The sequence below is a fragment of the Culex pipiens genome, chromosome 3, assembly GCF_016801865.2.
Source record: "Culex pipiens pallens isolate TS chromosome 3, TS_CPP_V2, whole genome shotgun sequence".
NCBI lineage: Eukaryota > Metazoa > Arthropoda > Insecta > Diptera > Culicidae > Culex > Culex pipiens.
This window is the reverse complement of record NC_068939.1, coordinates 174,579,880-174,602,014: the sequence shown is the minus strand read 5'-3', so window position 1 is coordinate 174,602,014 and position 22,135 is coordinate 174,579,880. Positions and strand designations below refer to the sequence as shown.

Sequence of the window (22,135 nt, the reverse complement as noted above, 5' to 3'; positions counted from 1 at the left end):
ACTACATGTAAAGTTTTCGCGAAAATACTGTATTTCCTCCAGATTTCTAGAACAAGTACTGGCTACTTTTGATTTTTCTGAAAAAGCACAAGATTTTGAAACAAACTGCACCAATAACTCAAAAGCGAAGTGCATATGGGACATTTAGACAACCAGGGACAGTAAATAGCCTCATGTGTAATGTAATCAATAGATAATCAACTGAATAAAAAAAAGATACACATACACTCAAACCTCTTTGGTTTGACACCAACAGTTGTCAAACGAACGGGGTCACTTTTTAGTTTGACACCCTTTTTACACGGAGTTCACACACACTACCAAACGTTTGTTTTGATAGTGTGCGTAAGCGCCGTGTAAAAATTGACAGTTCGTCAATTTTTAGTTTGACTTTGACCAACCAACGGGGTACAAACTGAAAAAGTGTCAAACGAAAAAGTGACCAACCACCGGGGGTAGAGTGTACTTATATGCTTCATATGCTTCAGCAAGGTAGGCCAATCGGTCCACTAGAAGAAAGATTTTTTCTAGGCTGCACTTCCTTACCTGAACTACTTTCCAGAATCTCTGCGAACCGAATTGCGTGAAACCCACTCAAGGGGATGAAAAAAAACGAGGAATGACAATCAAAACAAAGCTAAGCAAAAAAAAAATTGCACGCTACAGAAGAATCATGCATAATCTAGCCAAATTATGTTATCCAAGACACCAACCGTACACGTCTAAATATAAATACCATACAAACCGTAATCGAGACATAGAGTTATTTACGTGCGCATGTATTGCGTGTACGTACACGAAAAAAAGTGAGGTTAAATTTTGTCCGGCCAGCAAAATCAAATGGTGCGCTAGTGTGTGTACGCGAAACGTCATAAAGCTCTATTAAAAGTGCAACATGGAGTTAAACTTTCTGTCTAGCTTATGTGAAGTTTTCCATGACAGCTGGGAAAGTTTCACTCCATGTTACCGGCTCACATCTCTCTTTTTAATTTCTCGATAAAATAGATTTAAGTTGGTTTAATTACTAACTTCTCGATAGCGTGTGTAAATTTAGTAGATTTTCTAGCAATTCTTCTGCTTCGTGTAAAATTTGTTTGTTTTCGGTATTTGTTTTGATTGTGCAGCCCTCTGTCACGACGGCCATGTTTATGAAACCTAAATGTTCGACGCGAACATGAAGACAACAAAGAAGATGAAGAACGCATTTGCTGTCAAAATTTGAAAATAAACAAACCGCGTGGTAAAAAAAGGCATAATTTCATTATGTTGAAATGATTTCCATGAAAAAATAACGACACGGGACACGGGACGGATTTCCAAACGCAAGTTCCCGAAGGACCCTACCCACCAGGGACAAGACTTTTGCAAGTTCAAAGTTCATTTGTTCGGACCACTTCGCGATGAACTTCTTGTGAGTCCACAAGATTCCCTGTGCGAGTCGACGGCGGGAGTGGGCCAGTCCTCGGAGAAGGTTATCGAAGGATGCTCGGAAAGACCAGCTCCCCCACAATCACCGGAATCACGGATGTTTCTGCACTTGGTCGGTTACTCCCTGCCGGAGATTGCAGTGAGTTGTTCGGAAGGATCAACAGCGGGACTTGGCCAGTCCCCGGTCCAGTACTACCCGACAAATCTTCCCGGTCAATCGGAAGCAACAGTTCTCATCTTTTTTCGTAACAGATTTGCACACACAAAAAGTGATGTTTCTTGAAGATTTGGTGTAAACAAACAGACAACACCAATACTGCTACACTCACAGAGCCCACGCAGTAGTATTGGTGAAGAGCCCACGATAAACAACGTGGGCTCTTCACTAATACTACTACGTGGGCTCTTCGAGGTTTTGGTGACTGTCAAACGTTCTAGCCATTTACAGTGGTGCCAGGGGGTTGTGATTGTGTCATTTATATCACAATGTCTGAGATAACTTAAATTTTAATTCCCGTCCAGTGCGAAGCAAGAACTTTTTACCTTAAATTCTAGTATTTAAAAAGAATTAGCCACCTGTGCACCGTTGATTTAGAATTGCCTCGGATTAGATACCATCATGCAAGAAGACATCAGCACAATCTGACGTTGAACGTCTGATTGAGGCCAGCAAGTTGCACGAGATTCTCCTTGTCAGTGGTCCAACTTCAACTCCAAAACCATATTAACCATTAAAATTTTCATTTAATGTAGGTAATCTGTTTTTATGCCGACTGTTGTTGATCATGTCTCCGGCTCATTCACTCCCGCACTTCAATGTCCAACGTCATGCCAAAACGGCAGCAAATGACTTATGTATTAAAAGCTGCTTAAAATAAAACAAACCTTCTGCCTTTTTTGCCTTCCTCACCTCAGCAAGGAAAGGCTGTAAAATAACTCGAAAATGACTTCCTTAATTTGACCTCTAGACCCACCTTCACGTAAACATATCAACTCAGAATCAATTTCTGCGCAAATGTCTGTTTGTGTGGTTGGATGTTGATCAAAATAATTTCACTCGATTATCTCGGGACTGGTTGAACCTATTTTGTCCGTTTAGGCCTCATGGTGATCTATGGTGATGTTTAGTTAAGTATTTCAAAAGTTATGCTGTAAAAAAGATTTTTGTAGATACAAAAATTAAAATTGCAAAAATTCCGGTTGATGACGTAGGCCGGATCTTTCACCACAGTGCTTTTTTAAATGATTCTTCAATTTTCCAATAGGTGGCATCAAAGAGTTCGTTAGCCTAAGCTTTTATGGCATCAACGTGAGTAAGCTTTTAAAGCATTTTACTTGCATGTATTCATCCGCAATGAGGAAAGCACTGAGGTGGTTTAAGTATCGTTTTCTTCTTAAAATTGATTAAATCTTAATCGAAGCTTAAGTCTGTTTTTATTTTCCAAAGCTTCTTCATCACTTCTTTGCAGTTTCAAAAAGTATTGTATGTCTTATTTCAGATTGTTTTGTCTTTGTTTTTTTTTTTTGCGATTAATGCGCAAAAACAAGAACATTTGGTTCTGGTTGTGTTGAAATTTTTGTTCATTATTTTCATCTATTCCTTTTTGGGAAAACTTATTTGCAAATTGAAACTCTTTTTTTTTTCAAATGGTTATTTAATGATAATTGCGTATGGAGATCAACCATTTGAACTTCTCATTAACCTTATGATATATGATAACCATTTCAGTTAATGTCCACAAATAGTTTTTTAAAGTCAGCAAGAACAAAATTCACCATAACAAACATTAAAATAACCTTATGATATATGGTAACCATTTCAGTAAACATCCTTAAATAGTTTTTCAAAGTCATCAAGAAAAAAAATCACTATTGCAAACTTTAAAATAACTATTTAAGTTATGGTAACCATTTGACAAATGATCTTCTAAGTCTGCCAAAAAACATTATTACAAATGGTGACCATATCTCATAAGGTTTTTTTAAGTTCCTCACCAGAATCGATATAGTTTTCGTTTATCCGGGTTGTTGAACAATTGTTTGAATCATCGGGACTTAAGACAATTTTCGCTAAAATTCATTTTTGGCTCAATCATACAAAAACTGTTTGAAATAATACCAAACATATGAGGAATAATTATATCGTACCATTAATTGTTGTGCAATTGTTTCAATTATTAGGACTTAGGAAATTTAGGAAATTTTCCGCTTAGGTTTTTTTGACTAAATCATACCGAGTATCATAACTTTTATCATACCGGCTACAGTACTATTATGTTCTAACAATAGCTGTTTCGAACCATCCTAATCGTATGACGAATAGATACCGTTCATTAAATTGTAGGAAAAAAAATCAACCATTCGAATATGTCAAGATAAGTGTAACAATTCGGGAAATAGTACCATTTTAATTTTGTTATATGGTCGTGACATTATATCAACAATATCACAAATGGTAACCATACCAGAAATAATTTTCTTATGATTTCGACAGTTTCACCTTTGGTATTTGATTATGCGGGATTTTTTTAACTTTTGCATAAATAATTAATTGATATTTTAAGTGCAAATATTTTTAAAATTGTTTAAAAAAAACTGCTCATTTTTGAATCTCTTAACGTTTTTTTTTAATTTTCGGAGCAGTTTTTAATATCACAATTGCTCAGCTTAGGAATGAAAAATCAAAACATTTTTTTATAGTTTTTTAATCATTGCAAAAGGTATCAAAAAGTAGTTTTTAAAAACTTCTATTAATTTTAGTTTGTTGAACACGGCTGTTCAACACAGCTAAACTGCCCAACTTTGCATATATGTCTCATATGCAAAATCATGTTTGTCCCACACGTAAGACTACATGTAAAGTTTTCGCGAAAATACTGTATTTCCTCCAGATTTCTAGAACAAGTACTGGCTACTTTTGATTTTTCTGAAAAAGCACAAGATTTTGAAACAAACTGCACCAATAACTCAAAAGCGAAGTGCATATGGGACATTTAGACAACCAGGGACAGTAAATAGCCTCATGTGTAATGTAATCAATAGATAATCAACTGAATAAAAAAAAGATACACATACACTCAAACCTCTTTGGTTTGACACCAACAGTTGTCAAACGAACGGGGTCACTTTTTAGTTTGACACCCTTTTTACACGGAGTTCACACACACTACCAAACGTTTGTTTTGATAGTGTGCGTAAGCGCCGTGTAAAAATTGACAGTTCGTCAATTTTTAGTTTGACTTTGACCAACCAACGGGGTACAAACTGAAAAAGTGTCAAACGAAAAAGTGACCAACCACCGGGGGTAGAGTGTACTTATATCTGATAGTTTTTAAAGAATAAAAAAAACTTTATTGGAGAAATAACTGCAAAAATAAACATTAAAACTTAAGCAATATCGCTTTAGTTTAATTTTTAGGTTGTTTGGGTGGACCTTGGACTGGGCCGACGGGACTCGAGACCGGAGGAGAATAAAAGACGACCGCGTACTACAACTAAACTAAAGCTACCGTTTATTTGCTTCTGATCGCGTCGAGTGGTTAAAAAATTTAACATCCCGGTACGAGAATCGAACTCACGACCTCTGGATTGGAAATCCAGCACGCCGTTAGTCGAAACCCATCCCCTACCGGTCAGTATTCCCAGTGAGCAGATTACTCTTTGAAGGGATCTGACTTTGCCGAGCCAGACAGGAATCGAACCCATCACCTTCCGCTTACAAGGCGAAACCCGTAACCTCACGGCCACGGAAGCTCGGCAAGTGGTTGTAGAAGAATGACAACAAAGCATGTGTTCTCTTCTGCTTGTCATCGCAAGCATAGAGTTATCTACGTGCGCATGTATTGCGTGTACGTACACGAAAAAGATTGAGGTTAAATTTTGTACCCGCCAGCAAAACAAATGGGGTGCTAGTGTGCGTGAGCTCGGGCTTAGATAACTCTATGATTTGACAGTTGAGCAGGGTTGCCAATTCACCGGTGGGGAGCCACCGGAACAAGGTTTTAGCGAATTTGGGCTGGTTTAAAATTATGGTTTTTGTCTCTCGTCTTTGGTCAAGGTCGAGATCCTAAATATCAATAAATTCATCAAAATATTGGTTCCACGAAATTGTTGCGCCAGTTTTTGATGTAGGGGCCCTACGAAACATAAAATATGTAAAATGCTTTTTAATCCGCTGTTTGAATATAAATACAAAAATCAACTTTACTCAATGTATAGTTCAAAACACATTGTACAAGTCTTTTCAGTAGTAATTATTTGTTTTGCCCCTGATTTTTCGAAGAAATTTCAAAGGGTGAGGGCACAAAAGTTTGAAATGAAATTTGTTATGGCCTTAAAACCATATTTCACAGTTTTGAGTAATTCTGATGAAAAATATACTAAATAAATTCTGTAAAAAATTAAATCACGCGATACGAAATTGAGATGGTACCAGAGAGCTATAAACTAAATAAACTAAAATATTATTTGAGAACATAATGTTTTATTAATTGCAGAATTTCAGTATTTTATTTTTTTTTGACTTGTTTTAAGAACTCACATTTACAGAATACTTATTTTTAAGAACTCATATTTTGAAGACTGCAGAAAAAATATATATATATATATTAGGGTGGGTACGGATTTTGAAAAGTTCTCAGATCAAGTTCTGGTGTGGTTCCCCTTGTAGGGCATACCCATAGGGACTCTCACGCCAAATTTCAGCTCATTTGGTTGAAAACTGGCTTGTCTCAAGCGGGTTCAAGTTTATATGGGATTTACTATTGGAAATTTTGAATTTTCGTTCATTCGCTCCTACAGGCCTGGGGAAAACATGTAGAAACTTCTAGGATGGCCAGAAATGAGCGGAATCGTGTGGAGAACAACTTCGATGGAGACCAGGTCGATTCGTTCAACCCCCATCGAGCTCAACGGCAATACATCCGGGGTTTTCGGAACCAACGGTTTTCACCAGAAAAGCATCAAATTTTCCTTAGCATGCTATGAATGCTTCATGAACACCGCGACGCCACATGTCAAACAGCTACCACGTGGACTGGTATCGCCTATAAAAATTTACTTTTTATTACTTTTTGAACTGTAGAATTATCATTTATGGTGATCCAGATACTATTTAGCTGTATTCTTAACCTCCAAATAAGAAAAAAAAACTGTTATGGTGCAAATTTTACAATCACGTGGTAGCTGTTTGACATGTAGCGTCGCGGTGTTCATGAAGCATTCATAGCATGCTAAGGAAAATTTGATGCTTTTCTGGTGAAAACCGTTGGTTCCGAAAACCCCGGATGTATTGCCGTTGAGCTCGATGGGGGTTGAACGAATCGACCTGGTCTCCATCGAAGTTGTTCTCCACACGATTCCGCTCATTTCTGGCCATCCTAGAAGTTTCTACATGTTTTCCCCAGGCCTGTAGGAGCGAATGAACGAAAATTCAAAATTTCCCATAGTAAATCCCATGTAAACTTGAACCCGCTTGAGACAAGCCAGTTTTCAACCAAATGAGCTGAAATTTGGCGTGAGAGTCCCTATGGGTATGCCCTACAAGGGGAACCACACCAGAACTTGATCTGAGAACTTTTCAAAATCCGTACCCACCCTAATATATATATTAATCATGTGGAATCCTTCGAATTCTGCTAAAAAAAGTTAACTAATTTACATTTATCTACAAGGCTTTATTGTTTAGAACAAAAGTGATAAACTTTTTTAACTTTATCAATGTACATTTAGTTTTAAAATTACAACTGTTTTCATCACAAGAAACAAAACACAGATATTTAGTTGATTTTGATTCCCTCTGGCGTGTTTTTTTTTGTGGCACATGTTCCTCGCAGTTATAGGTAGGGCAAACTAGCATACTGCAACAGGTAATCAGAGTGTGTCTCTGGACGCACCACATTTTTCTCTCAGAATGCGAATGTTTAGAGGACAAGAAAATCATAAGGGAGGAAGGAAGTGATAATTAGAAGTATGGGCTAAACATCTGTCGAGGGCGCCGAGACTTGGAGTTTGAGACAGTTTTTTTTATTGTACGCTTCCGCACGCCACCTTATTATAATAGTTTTAGATTTTTGAAATTTACCCGGTTGGGATTTCCACAGATAACTACCGAAAAGGCAGATGAGCAATTCTCTACGAAATCGGCCGATTTCGTCCATTTTTATTTTAATTTTATTTTTTTTTGGTTCAAACTTTGTGGGGGCCTTCCCTATGACCAAAGAAGCTATTTTGTGTCATCGGTTCGCCCAGACAAGTCTCCATACAATTTTGGCAGCTGTCCATACAATAATGGTACGTAAATATGTAGTCGAAAATCTGTGACTTTTCAATGAATTCTCTGATCAATTTGGTGTCTTGGACAAAGTTATACTAGAGATCCTTAATAGGGAGACTGGTCGAAGTGAATTTGACGTACCCAAACAGACACGAGTTTGACGTATCCAAACGAGCATTTGCCTTTACGCCCAGCAAAACTTATCAGTGTTGCCAAGCTCAAAACATACGTTGCCAGATCGATTTAGCCAGCTTAGACCAGTGTCCCTATTTAGGGTCTCTAAGTTATACGTATTGTTGAGGACTATTCAGAAAAAAATAGGTACATGTAAAAATGCCGATTTTTAATTACCATTTTTTCACAAAAACTCAATGTTCCAAAATCTATATTTTCGATTTTCGAGATTTTTTGATATGTTTTAGGGGACAAGAATCAGCAAATTTTGAGATATAGAGAAGTATGGTCAAACATTTTGCCGCCAAGTTATAAGTTTAGAAAATGGTAATTTATGAAAAAAATAGTTTACAATCGAAAAGTACTTCACAGGGCGTTTCCAAAATATTAGGTTTTACAGCGTGACGTCACGAGCGCACACGCACACACATTTTTACTGAGACACACGTGCAAAAAATGTAAACAGTGCAGCCAAGCTGTCAAATTTCTAACCTCCAAATCGAGTCGGCGTAAAACCTAATAGTCACCGAAAGTTTGATTGTAGCGATTTTTTTGCAGTTTTATGGTTTTTAAAAATAGTGAGATTATTTTTTTTCGTGGGCATTGCATTTTAATCCAATTGGGTCCTAAAATGACGCTTAGATTGCTGATATTATTGTTTACAGCGATAAAGCTTATTTTTCTGAGTACAATGACCCTTTGTACGACCACAAAGAGTTTAAAATGGATTTTTAAATCAATTTTGAAAAATTAACCTCGCGGTCCTTCTTGACAGAAAAGCTCCTACCTGACAGCTCGTTCCAAGGGGACCATAGTTGATCCATCGAAAAAAATGTAGTCCTGTCAAAAAAAATGTTTGCATTAAAATGAAAAAAAGTGATCAGAAATGGTTTTTTATCGTGTTTTTTACCGTTGTACATAAAAATTTACATAGGGCTTTAGTACCCAATTCTGAATTTCACAAAACGGACGTAATCTTTGTCTCTCAACATTTTTGCAGTTTCCCTCTCCCAGCTCACCTCTCTTTCGTTTTACCACATTGCTCGGACTCTGTGAACGCACTCCGTTTTGTTTTGAATCGCTCTTTGCTGTCATCGTTGCGCATTTTTGCATCTTCGGCACGAGCGTCCTCGGAAGTGAATCCGTTTTTTCCCGCAAGTTCCCCGGCGTTCGTTTGTCCGAATTCGGCTCACATTGTTTTCTTATTCGAAATGAACACGAACCGTGGCAAAAAGGTAAGTTGGGATAATTTTCTCAAAAAACGTTTAGGGGTTTCCATTGTTTTGTTTTTTTCTTCGTGCAGAATTCTCTCAGTTCGGAGAGCGAGCAATCGACGGACGACATCTGGGACGACACCCTGATCATCCGGAAGTACGAGGAATCGCTGGCGATGGTGAAGGAGGAGGTGGCCAAGCGATTGGCCATGAGAACCAACAAGAAGGCCGCACAAGCCAAGGCGGCGGTCAAAAGCGAACAGCTGGCGGAAGCCGGCACCAGCAGCAGTGCACTTCCGGCCGCTGCGTCCTCGTCACAGGAGGCCAAGCAGGACGAAGAGGAATCTTCCGGTGTGGAAGGGTCTACGGGTGGCGGTGGCGGAGGTGAGGAGAAGGGTGCGGTTGAAACCGGCGGCAAGCCGGTCTACAAAGTGGGCGACTATTGTCGGGCCACGTACGAAGATGACGGCGTAGATTACGAGGCCAAGATTATGGCCATCGGGAAGAACCAGGACGCGCTGATCCGGTTCATCGGGTACAACAACGAACAGACGGCCACGTTGGACGATCTGGTCCCGTCGTGGGGACGGAAGTCACGCCGCAAGCAGCGCGAGGACGCCGCCGAGGAAGCTGCGGAAGCCGATTCTCACCGGATGGAAATCAGCGACGACGAGGAGAAGCTCACCAAAAAGGCCAGCAAGATTCGGATCAACTACGGGCCCGGCTTTCCGGCCCAGACGTCGGCCGCGTTCGGGGCCGGCATGGGAGCTTCCTTCATGGTGCCGCCGCCGCCGCCAATGCCACCGATGCTCGAGCACGAGGACGATCTCGAGTCGGAGAATCTCTCGGCGATGCTCATGTCCTGGTACATGAGCGGATACTACACGGGCCTTTACCACGGCCAAAAGATGTCCCAGAAGCGGGCGCGACCGTCCTAAACTTAATTATTTTTTTCGATAAGGATTCTTTGATTTATATGACTTAGTTATTTAAGCATTTTCTTACACACGTTTTTTCTTCGCTCTGTGCGATGTTTTGAGTTGACAATTGGATTTTCTTTCAATCAAAAGTAATTACACAATTAGAGTATAGAAAAGAAAAAAAATACTAATGTTACTTACGTGTTCAAAAAGTTGAAGTACACAGAGAACTGAGATTCATTCAAGCGGCTTGTTTTATTTCTTCTCACGATTGATTTCCAAACTTTCGGTTCCACTCGCGGTGTTTTTCGATTAAAGGAACCGACGCTGGTTGAATTTGGCGGAGGGCAGACTTCAGCTGGTCAAACTGGACCGCAGTTGCGGTGCTGGTGCCCGGGGAAGACTTGCCGTTAGAGGACGAGCCTGTAAGATAAATTGTGTTCAGTTAAGAGTTTTTTTTCCGTTTTACGTATAGTGATTATTGCACTCGATCGAAATATCTATAAGAGTTTTTTCTCTTATAAGAAATTTAAATTACAGGCAATGGCACGAATGTTGACATTTAATGAGAAAGTTGTTGTAAAGTCTATTGTATTTACAGAATGCAGTTGTTTTGTTTGTTTGACTTTCAAAAAATCTAAATTTTAACGAAGTTTTATTCTTGAGCAAAAAACTTTTTGCGTTACTGTGCATCGCAATTGATCCAAATTTCAACAAAATTTTTAACTCCAAATATGCAAAATTATCATCAACATACTTCTATTACTTCCTGATTTTTCGGCCAAAATAAAAAAATAAAATTCTAAAATCTGAAAATAAAAAAAAAAACAATAGGAAAAAATTCAAAACGTAAACAAAATTTCAAAGAACTAAAAATATGTATATTGAAAATTATATAAATATTAAAAATCAAACAGATAAAAAAGCTACAAAAAACGTTAAATCTAAAAATTGAGAATTGAATTACAAATTTTACTCAACATAAAAAAAACTTAAAAAAAAATCCGAAATTCAAAAAAAATCAAATAAAAAATATAAAACAGAAGATAATACAACCAAAAAGTAAAAAGAAAACAAAGAATAATTATTAGATTAGAATTTCTATAGCTTCTTTTGTTTTTTAACCTTATTTTTTAGTAAAAAAAAATAAATTTAAAAAAAAAATACAATTTATTGTCGCTCTACAGCATTGCCTTGGCGTTCTCGATTGCGAGATTCCTACTCGAAACTTGGTGTGCAAAGGCTTGATTGTTGAGGCAATTGTGCAAACTGATGAGCAGAGTGGCAGGTTGGTCGGATTTATTCCGGAGAAAAACGCGTAGTTTATCAAAATAAACTGGAGAACTTTATTGAACGCGTGCTCTTACAACGGATGACGCAACACACTTGCTGTTGTTGTTTTGCAGCTCTGACAGCTGCGCGTGAGGTCGACAGGGGGTTCGGCCGACTAGGTCGACTCGATGACGACTACAGGGTTGTTCATCTCAACACAAACCTCTTTTTTACACCCCGGGATTCGAACTGACGACCTTTGGATTGTTAGTCCAACTGCCTACCAGCGACTCCACCGAGGCAGGTCCCAGGGAGACGACTCCTACAAGCTGGACTGAGCTAACGACCTAACCTCTAGGCTAGACCGGGGCCAACATTTACTTCCCCGTCCGACAGAAGGCGTGGTCAGACAAATCTCGTCTCGAAAAATGCCACCGGGACCGTTTGGGATCGAACCCAGGCCGACTGGGTGAGAGGCAATCACGCTTACCCCTACATTGAGTGACTGTTTTGTTTTTTTTTTATTTGAGTTTTTTGAGTTTTTGCAATTCTTGGATTGTGTTTTAGTTTTAGTCTTTATCATTTTAACAATAAGAAAAAAAAATCCGTTAACTTCTCAGTGCTAATGAAGATATTTTATTATTTTTTCCTCCTGCTTGAATAAAAAAAATCGTTTTGTAAATGCCCCAAGTTATTGTCATTTTATTGCGATTTAAAGGTTAATTTTAGGTAAAAATACTATTTTTCACTCGATTTCTCCAATCTTCAAAGTTTTTGAAAACAACATTTGTAGAAAAAATCTGATCTTCTTGAACAAAATATATATTTTTAGACGTGGTGAAGCTTGGTCATAACTTCCAATTCTTGGGAAGATACAGCGGTTTTAAAAATAAAAATGTTGAAGAAACGGGATTTTTTGTGGTTTTTGGCAATTTCCATATGACAGACTTTTTTTTTTTTTTTTTTTACTGTGAACAGACACGGACCACTGCGACACTTGCGTATCTATTGTAGTATGATCTGTTCTCAGGTTTTCTGTTTTGCTGCTATACACAGCCTGCCGAACGATCGTCTTCCGTAGCGCTATTGTTTGAGCGAGACAGTATTTCGACGTCGTCGTGCTATCTTGTCGCACCCGCCATTTTGACGTTCCGAGAAAAACGCGTTTTAATGTTTGACCTTGAATATTCAAAAACGAGAGCACGCAATGTAAACAATAACAAACACGTTTTGTTTGGCTCACCATTCTGTGCATTGTCCCAAAGTTTGGTTGAAGTTGGTTGCTGGAGTCCCGAGTTATAATTACAAATGTATACGGTAGTCTAGCTTGTACGTGCGACAAACGCATCCTGACTTTCCTGGCCTGAAATCCCTTTGGCCTTTTGTCGCATTTACATCAATTTTCATGGAGAGACAAGATAGCACGACAAGATTGAAACTACTTTCATATGTAAAGTGACAAAAATGCACGGAGTTTTTTCGGTTTTTGTTGAATATCTCAGGATTGAAATCGAATTTTGGGGATCTGTGAAGGTCAAAAGGTGAGGCATTGTGAGCTGCACAAAATGGCGTTTTTAACTCAATTTGGCCCAAAATGCACGTACGACAAGTTAGCACGATGGCGACGATTTGACGAATTATTCGAGCAGTTGCCCCCTCTCATTCCCCAGACCAATCCCCCAAATGCCATGCCACACGAGCACGAGAGACCGATCGGAGGACGTGGAGATGAGCGAGATTGAGGGGAAATCTCGTTTATTTTTGACCCATCTAGAGATCGTTACCGATCATATAGCCCAATCTTCAGCTCGAATTTTGCCTGAGAGCATGTGACCGAGTCGAAAGTAGCATTTGAAGCTCTTCTCTGCGTATTGTTACAGAGTTCTTCAACGCTCAGACTCAGTCGCCAACAGATCGTCCGAGAGATTGGATGGGATGGGTTTTGGGGAGGCTTGGGACTTGACAAAGTCAATTCCCGCAGCAGCCGATATCCCCTCTCGACCGCCACCTACCCCTTTTGCCTCGCCAGATGGGTTTCAAGCCATCGACCTTCCGCTTACAAAGCGAAAACCGAACCACTACACCACGGGAGCTCGGCGAATGTCAAAGGCAAACTTATGAGAAATTGGACGAGCTTTCCGGTAAAAATATTTACGAGACTGAAAACCAAGTCTGTCATATAGAAATTGCCAAAAACCACAAAAAAAACCCGTTTTTTCAACATTTTCATTTTTAAAACCGCTGTATCTTCCCAAGAATTGGACATAGGACAATGGTAAATTTGGAGACTTTTATGTAAAATTGTCTGGAGAATCGATTCCCACTACCGGTTTACAAAAGTTTTGACGTTTAGACACCTTTCCAAAAAAAAAAAAACAGTTTTGGTAAATGATTTTTGTATTCTTTTTAGAAGAGACATACCATTCTACATTTTTCGTCAGTGCTTTGATTATATTTTAGGCTATTTCCTCAAAAATTTTGAACGAAAAAAAATCGTGACATCACCTTTAAATTTATGTTTTAGACTTAAAAACCAAAAAATCTCATAAATGTGGCATGTATTTTTGTTTCAGTGTATTTTTTCAGAAAGCCCGTCCAATTCCTACAAGTTTGTCTTTGACCACTTTTTGATACGACGCAACGGCTTTGAGATACAGTAATTTTTAAATTACAAAATACAAAAATATTTAAATACCTTACGCCCTTCTCAAATGATATTTTCGAGTACTATTGGCTCCATATACACAAAAATGGCTTATATAGGCCTAGGATAACATGTCTACAAAGTTTCATTGAAAATTGAGAGGGTCGAGTACAAAAGTACCAGAACAAATCCTGGTTTGAGCTGGAATTGCTCTATATCGATCCGAACATTTCTTCCCAAGATACTGATTTTCTTATACAGTCCAGGCTCGACTATCCGAAATTTCAGACTTTTCGTTCAAATAAAAAATAAGCATTAAAAAGTCTATTTGCGAAAAACTAGAGAAATTTCCGCAATCTTTTTGTTTAAAACGGTAGTTTTAAAAACGATGAATTTCCAGAAAAAAAATCAAAAAACTTAATCTTAAATCAACTTACCCCCACCCTTTCCGATCCGGTCCCGCACCACCATCATGGCCGCCTCCTTGCACGCGATCCGTATCTCATCGCCGGTAAAACCCTCCGTCATGGCGCACAGCTCGTCCACCCGCTCCTGTGCCCACGTGGCCGTGTCGGGAAGCAGCTCTCCAAATATCGCTCTCCTCCCATCCGCCGCAGGCACATCGATCAGAATCTTCTTCTCAAACCGCCTCAAAAACGCCGGATCAATCTCCCACGGAATGTTGGTGGAAGCCAGCAGAAAAACGCGCTCCTCGTCGGAACTGTCCAACCCGTCGATCAGTGACAGAAACTCGTTCTTGAACCGCTTGGAAGCTTCGTGTTCACCCACGGAATCTCGACGCGAAGCTAGCCCGTCGAACTCGTCGATGAAGATGATGGACGGCGCGTAGAACCGGGCCACGTCGTACAGGACGCGGACCAGTTTCTCCGACTCACCGCGCCACTTGGAGATGAGCGTACTGGCCGTGGCGTTAAAGAACGTGATGGATTCGTGCGTTTCCGAGCAGAGAGTGCGGGCGAGTAGGGTTTTCCCGGTTCCGGGAGGACCGTGCAGTAGAATGCAACGCCAAGGTTTGGCGAGACCTACAAACAGTTCCGGATATTGCAGCGGCGTGATGACACTTTCTTTCAGCAAGCTGACGGCCGTATCTAAACCTTTGACCTGGTTCCAGCGCTGATGAAGATCTTTCTTGATGAGGTCGCGACAAATCAAATCCGCAAGTTCTTTCCAATCGCTGGAGAAATTCTCGTGCAATCGGATAAACGGTCTCAAATTCGGTACCATCCCACCAATTCCATTCTCCATGACCTTACTGGGCGACACCGGCTGGTTCGGGTTGACCAGCTGCGACACGGTCAAATTGTTGCCCAGCCCCTTCGCCTCCCCGTCGACTTCCGGTTCGCCACGTGGCGAGAGCGTCTGCTTCGGTTGCGTTCGCTTCTTGCAGCCGGATTGCTTCCGCTGGGGAAGAACCGGTGCCGTCGCAGGTTGCGAGTCCGCTTTCTTCACGACCCGCGGCGCCTTGCCAAACTTGAGCTGGTAGTAGCTGCAGTACTCCTGGTACATCGTGTCCAGGTCGATGTTGTCACACACTTCAAACTCCTCGGTTAGGTGCGTTTCGTCGAGCAGAGCCTGTCGGGACTGCGTCAGGCCCATGATGGAGAAGTAGTTGGACACCAGGTACAGGATGTTCCGGCGGCGCTCGTACAGCGAACGTTTGTCTTGCTGAAAGATAAAAAAACTTCAACATCCGGGGGAAGACCACACAATTAAACAACTCACCTCGAAGGACATTGCAAGTTCAACTGATTAACCGGTCGGCGCGAGTAGGACATTCAGGAATAAACAAACTAATAAAAAATAAACGTTTCTACCCGCGCCCCGGTAGGTTCCTTTCCCCGTTGTTGACCGGTGCGCGAAGCAGCACGTGCTTTTGGCAGAGGCGGGCGCGTTGCGTAGGAAACGCATGGCAACGGATTGCTGTGTTTGGCGCTGAATTACCTATCGATAAATAGAATAAAGGAGAAAAGCTCGGAACTTAACCTCAAAGGTAAATAACCAAATGAACTTTTTTGACAGGTGTCAGTGCCGGGACTTTGCATTAAAAATTAAAATTTTGTTCCGGCTGTTCCGTTTTGCATGGACACTAACACACGGTTAGGAGCACGACAAGGACACGGCCACAGGAATGTCCAGGAACAGGCACCTACACGGCTAGGGACACGAAAACGGTGCACGGGCACGAACAAAAAAACCAAAATGACCGAAATGACCAAAATGACCAAAATAACAGAAATGACTAAAATGACCGAAATAACCAAAATTACCAAAATGACCGAAATGACCGAAATGACCAAAATGACCGAAATGACCGAAATGACCGAAATGATCGAAATGACCAGAATAACCGAAATGACCAAAATTACCACAATGACCAAAATGATCGAAATGGTCAAATCGACCACAATGACCGAAATGACTGAAATGACCAAAATAACCAAAATTACCAAACCGACCAAAATAACCCAAATGGCCTAAATGGTCGAAATGACCGAAATGAACGAAATGACCAAAATGACCGAAATGACCAAAATAACCGAAATGACCGAAATAACCGAAATGATCAAAATGACCGCAATGACCGAAATGACCAAAATGGCCAAAATGACCAAAATAACCGAAATGATCAAGATAACCGAAATGACCAAAACGATCAAAATGTCCAAAATGACCACAATGACTAAAATGACCAAAATGACCGAAATCACCAAAATGGCCAAAATGACCAAAATGATTAAAATGACCAAAATGATTAAAATGATTAAAATGACCAAAATGACCAAATGACCAAAATGACCAAATGACCAAAATGATCAAAATGATCAAAATGACCACAATGACCGAAATGACCAAAATGACCAAAATGACCAAAATAACCGAAATGACCGAAATAACCGAAATGATCAAAATGACCGCAATGACCGAAATGACCAAAATGGCCAAAATGACCAAAATAACCGAAATGATCAAAATAACCGAAATGACCAAAACGATCAAAATGTCCAAAATGACCAAAATGACCGAAATCACCAAAATGGCCAAAATGACCAAAATGATTAAAATGACCAAAATGATTAAAATGATTAAAATGACCAAAATGACCAAATGACCAAAATGACCAAATGACCAAAATGATCAAAATGATCAAAATGACCACAATGACCGAAATGACCGAAATGACCAAAATGACCAAAATGACCAAAATAACCGAAATGACCGAAATAACCGAAATTACCAAAATAACCGAAATTACCAAAATGACCAAAATGACCAAATGACCAAAATGATCAAAATGATCAAAATGACCACAATGACCGAAATGACCAAAATGACCAAATTGATCGAAATGGTCAAAATGGCCAAAATGACCACAATGACCAAAATGATCGAAATGGTCAAATTGGCCAAAATAACCGAAATGACCAAAATGACCAAATTGATCCAAATTGTCAAATTGGCCAAAATGACCGAAATTACCGAAATGACCGAAATGACCAAAATGACCAAATTGATCGAAATGGTCAAAATGGCCAAAATGACCAAAATGATCGAAATGGTCAAATTGGCCAAAATGACCGAAATGACCGAAATGACCAAAATGACCAAATTGATCCAAATGGTCAAAATGGCCAAAATGACCGAAATGAACGAAATGACCAAAATGACCGAAATAACCAAAATAACCGAAATGACCGAAATAATCGAAATTACCAAAATGACCGAAATGACCGAAATGACCAAAATGACCGAAATGACCAAAATAACCGAAATGACCGAAATGACCAAAATAACCGAAATGACCGAAATAACCGAAATTACCAAAATGACCGAAATGACCGAAATGACCACAATGACCAAAATGATCGAAATGGTCAAATTGGCCAAAATGACCGAAATGACCGAAATGACCAAAATGACCTAATTGATCCAAATGGTCAAATTGGCCAAAATGACCGAAATGACCGAAATGACCAAAATGACCAAAATGACCGAAATGACCAAAATGACCAAAAATAACCGAAATGACCTAAATGGTCGAAATGACCAAAATAACCAAAATTACCAAACCGACCAAAATAACCGAAATGGCCTAAATGGTCGAAATGACCGAAATGAACGAAATGACCAAAATGACCGAAATGACCAAAATAACCGAAATGACCGAAATAACCGAAATGATCAAAATGATCGCAATGACCGAAATGACCAAAATGGTCAAAATGACCAAAATAACCGAAATGATCAAAATAACCGAAATGACCAAAACGATCAAAATGTCCAAAATGACCACAATGACTAAAATGACCGAAATCACCAAAATGGCCAAAATGACCAAAATGATTAAAATGACCAAAATGATTAAAATGATTAAAATGACCAAAATGACCAAATGACCAAAATGATCAAAATGATCAAAATGACCACAATGACCGAAATGACCGAAATGACCAAAATGACCAAAATAACCAAAATGACCAAAATGGCCAAAATGACCGAAATGATCGAAATAACCGAAATGACCGGAATAACCGAAATGACCGAAATGACCAAAATTTCCAAAATGACCACAATGACAAAAATTACCGAAATGACCAATATGGCCAAAATGACCAAAATAACCGAAATGACCGAAATTACCAAAATGGCCAAAATGACCAAAATGACCAAAATGACCGAAATGATTAAAATGGCCAAAATGAGCCGTATGAATTAATAAAAGGTTTGTTTATTTTTTTTTATTTTTTCAATATTTTAAATATTTTATCAAGACAAATACTTATAATTCACCAGCTGTCAACTCTTCCTTCGCCATCTTCCTTGGTCCCGCCGGAAACAGATAATAGCTCATCAGTGCCTTCACCCTACGCTTGACCTCCTGCAGCTCTTCGGAATCATCCTCCGAAATGGCCCCCAAATCCGACCCGGCCAGTTCATTCGGGATGACATCGAGCAGCGCTTCCGTGTTCAGATCGTTTCTAATACTGACCATCCGCCACGGATCTTCCGCTCCGTGCGTAAAGTGGATAAAGTTGATTCGCGGGGACAGAGCTCCGAACCGGTTGTTGGCCCGCTGGGTCGCGTAGTAGATGGACTCGTACGTGATCCATTCGCCAAACACGCGCCGGCACGTTTCCGAGTAGAGCTCCAGGTTGACGCGACTGCCGAAGGGCTGGTTGTCCGAGTCGGTGGTCAGGAACCAACCGAACTCGGTGCACTCCTGGTACAGGGCCTGGCGAGCGCCGAGCTGGACAAAGGCCGAGTTCCAGTCGGTTTCGCTGAACGCTTCGATGGCAAAGTCCAGATCCGACACGACACAGCCAATGTCTTCGGCGAACTTGGTGTTGAACCAGTTGGCGAAGGAATCGACCGCTGTTGGCATGTCCACTTCCGTGAGGTCAGTGCAAACCTCGGAGAAGTCGGTGAGGCTGTGGGGGAGGGGATTGTTATGGGTTGATTCTGGTTGTTGAAGGTTGGACTTACTCTCCATTGCGCAGCGTGTACATTTCGATGGCGGTCATCATGGTGCTGAAGAAGTACTGAATCTGTAGCGTATTTTCCGGGTCGAGTTCGTGGCAGATGTTGAACTTTTCGAAAATTATCTCCTCTAAACCGGCATCGATCAAGTTCTGCATTACGTGGAACGCAACGAAGATCTCGTTGTAGCAGCTTTGACTGCCGTGATCGATCAGCGTCTCGCCCCAAGCCTCGGCAAACTCCTGGAAGTCCATGAGGGCGTTGTGCTGACCTCCGGAAGACCAGGCGGCATCCGCCAAGTGAGGGTAGCGCACGCGGAACCACGTGGCGAGCGATCCTCCGAAGCCTGCACCGGCCACCATCACGTGAGCGTATTCATTTTTCAGTACATCAAGTCGAACGTAGTTGACGAACTCAGCAAGATCGGCGAGGATTTGATCGGTGTTCAAGAGCCGCAGGTTCTCGGTACTTACGTCTCTACAACAAAGAATTCTGGTACGTGAGTACGATCCCATGATCCATCTCCCCAAACACAACTTACTCGGTAACCCAGCTCTGTCCGTAGAATCGCGACTCGAACGCGAACACAATTCCGTGCATCTCACGGGCCATTTCGTAGATCAACGAGGACTCGTCCACCATGTTTGGCTGAATCGGTTGATTGCCGCCCAGGTGGATCAGAATCGGCCCACCCGGCATGTACCAATCGCTGACCGTAAGGTACCGCAGCGTCCACTCGTCCGTGTTCTGCGCGTTGAAGTGATCGATGCGCGTGGTGAAGAAGTTCTCGATCACGATCCGCTTGGCGGGGCCCGCCGGGGAGACACTCGGAGACAGTCGCTTCGTCAGCATCTGCTGTACCAGCTTGCGACTCGCTTCGACGTTCTGCTTGGTTCTTGGTGCGGCAGCGGACGCCAAGGCCACCAAGGCGGCTAGAGCCACGATGAAGATGGCTCGCATTGTTGGATCTCTTCAAGACACTTCTTGACTTCACAGAAATAAATAACGCCCTGCTATCGAGGCCGTCCACCTCGCACTTGGCTTTGCGGCCACTAATCCGAACCATTTTTATACACGCTCCCCAAAATTGCAGTTTATCTTGTCCAACGCAAATTTAGCTTTTATGTCACAGCTCGATTTTATTGCAAATTTTGTGCACATCCCACCACAGGTTCTGATTAGGTGAAAGGTATCTCACGCGGAACTTAAAAGTGTCCGCGCTTAGCAGTAAACATTACAACGTGTTCGGCAATAGGTGATAAGGGTGGTAATTTGAGCGATACGGTTTCCCAAAATACTTTGCCCAAGTACAGCTGGGCAGTGCATTTTTGTATTGTGTTGATTTTCGTTTGCGGATTTGCCTAATTGAAAAAAAGGTTTTTCATTTTAATAATATTTCTTCAAGAAAAATCACTTTTGAAAATATCTGCAATTTCAATGCTCAAAAAGTTTATTTCATAAAATTTTCTGTTACAATATTTTACATTGGCTTTAAATCAAACCACGACAAGCAATTCTTTATGCATTCGACTGATTTGAGGTGCTTTTCCATGACAAAAATAGTCTTTTTGGTATCATTGGTTCGTCCATACAAGTCTCCATACAATTTCGGCAGCTGTCGATACAACAAACGATATGTAAATATTCAGAAATATGTATCTTAGGAGGGGATTTTCTGATCGATTTTTTGTCCTCAGCTAAGTTGTCGGCGATAGGTAGGAAAATATATATTTTTAACTTACTTATGTTTACAAAAAGTAAATTTCCAATAAATCTTTTTTATTAAATTTTTCTGTAAATTCGAAGGATTGAACCATTTTTTTCTCACGGAAAAACATTGTTTTTAATAATTCAGCATTTTTCAAAAATATTGAATAAGTACTCTGTTTTTTCTAAGTCATTATTTTTAAGTGCCGTCATCTGGAGTGAATCGGGACTACAGTCTGAATAGGAACATCAGTGTTTAGAGCACTTAATGGTTTTAAATTTGGAAATGGATGTACACATTTTGTTGGTCTGAGTCTGTTCTATCCGAAACCAACGAGAAAAATCAAAATATTGTGCTCTAACATGGTTAAAACTGCTGTCCCAATTCGCCCCATGTGTCCCAATTCACCCCAGTTGAAGGTAAGTCTTTTGCAAATTCTCCTTCGAAAGTTCAGGTGTAAAAAAACCTCAACTTTAAATTGAAATTTTAACTAAAAACTTGAGCACTAAAGTTTATTTAGTGGTTTTCAAACAAATAAAACTTTTTAAGCATTCAGAGTTGTCGGCCCACGTATCCGATAAAGAGAGAGAGAGAAAAAATAAAAGTCCAAGATTTTTTTTTATCTTTGCCTCATTTTGAAAAAATAAAAAAATAGATTGATGAATTAATCAGTGAATAAGGCAATAACTTTATTTCTAGCAGATTAGCGAAAACTTCAAATAAATTTTGTACCAGTCTAAAATAAAGTTTGAGTTCGAAAGAAACACAATTTTGTCTATAAAATGCACAGTTTTCAAGTTATAGTAAATTGAACGTGAAAAGAATTATAGTAAAATTTTTGGTTGAATATTATCTCTTTTTTTTTGAGTAATATTATATAAAAAATGTTAAAAAATGTGAACCTGATTCATCATTTTCTGGGGTAAAATTTATCTTTTTTTTTTGACTCAAAATCTGTCACCATTTCCTGATGAATATTACCATCATTTTTTTTTTTCAGTGTAG

General features: G+C 40.1%; 3 protein-coding genes across 3 annotated transcripts; 1 reads left to right on the top strand and 2 right to left on the bottom strand.

The window, feature by feature from the left end:
- Window positions 1-8,950: 8,950 nt before the first annotated feature.
- On the top strand, window positions 8,951-10,255 carry LOC120428218 (survival motor neuron protein). Its single transcript, XM_039593196.2, has 2 exons — window positions 8,951-9,111; window positions 9,180-10,255. The coding sequence occupies exons 1-2, from the start codon at window positions 9,088-9,090 to the stop codon at window positions 10,026-10,028; spliced, it is 873 nt and encodes a 290-aa protein (XP_039449130.1). The 5' UTR covers window positions 8,951-9,087; the 3' UTR covers window positions 10,029-10,255.
- LOC120428217 (katanin p60 ATPase-containing subunit A-like 2) lies at window positions 10,178-15,863 on the bottom strand. Its single transcript, XM_039593195.2, has 3 exons — window positions 15,670-15,863; window positions 14,364-15,612; window positions 10,178-10,433 (listed from the first exon to the last, which is right to left on the bottom strand). Exons 1-3 carry the CDS (start codon window positions 15,679-15,681, stop codon window positions 10,276-10,278), a joined length of 1,419 nt encoding a protein of 472 aa, XP_039449129.1. The 5' UTR covers window positions 15,682-15,863; the 3' UTR covers window positions 10,178-10,275.
- Window positions 15,864-18,653: 2,790 nt separating this feature from the next.
- On the bottom strand, window positions 18,654-20,476 carry LOC120428206 (putative serine protease K12H4.7). The gene is made up of 3 exons (XM_039593183.2): window positions 19,964-20,476; window positions 19,429-19,899; window positions 18,654-19,373 (listed from the first exon to the last, which is right to left on the bottom strand). Exons 1-3 carry the CDS (start codon window positions 20,380-20,382, stop codon window positions 18,725-18,727), a joined length of 1,539 nt encoding a protein of 512 aa, XP_039449117.1. The 5' UTR covers window positions 20,383-20,476; the 3' UTR covers window positions 18,654-18,724.
- Window positions 20,477-22,135: the final 1,659 nt, after the last annotated feature.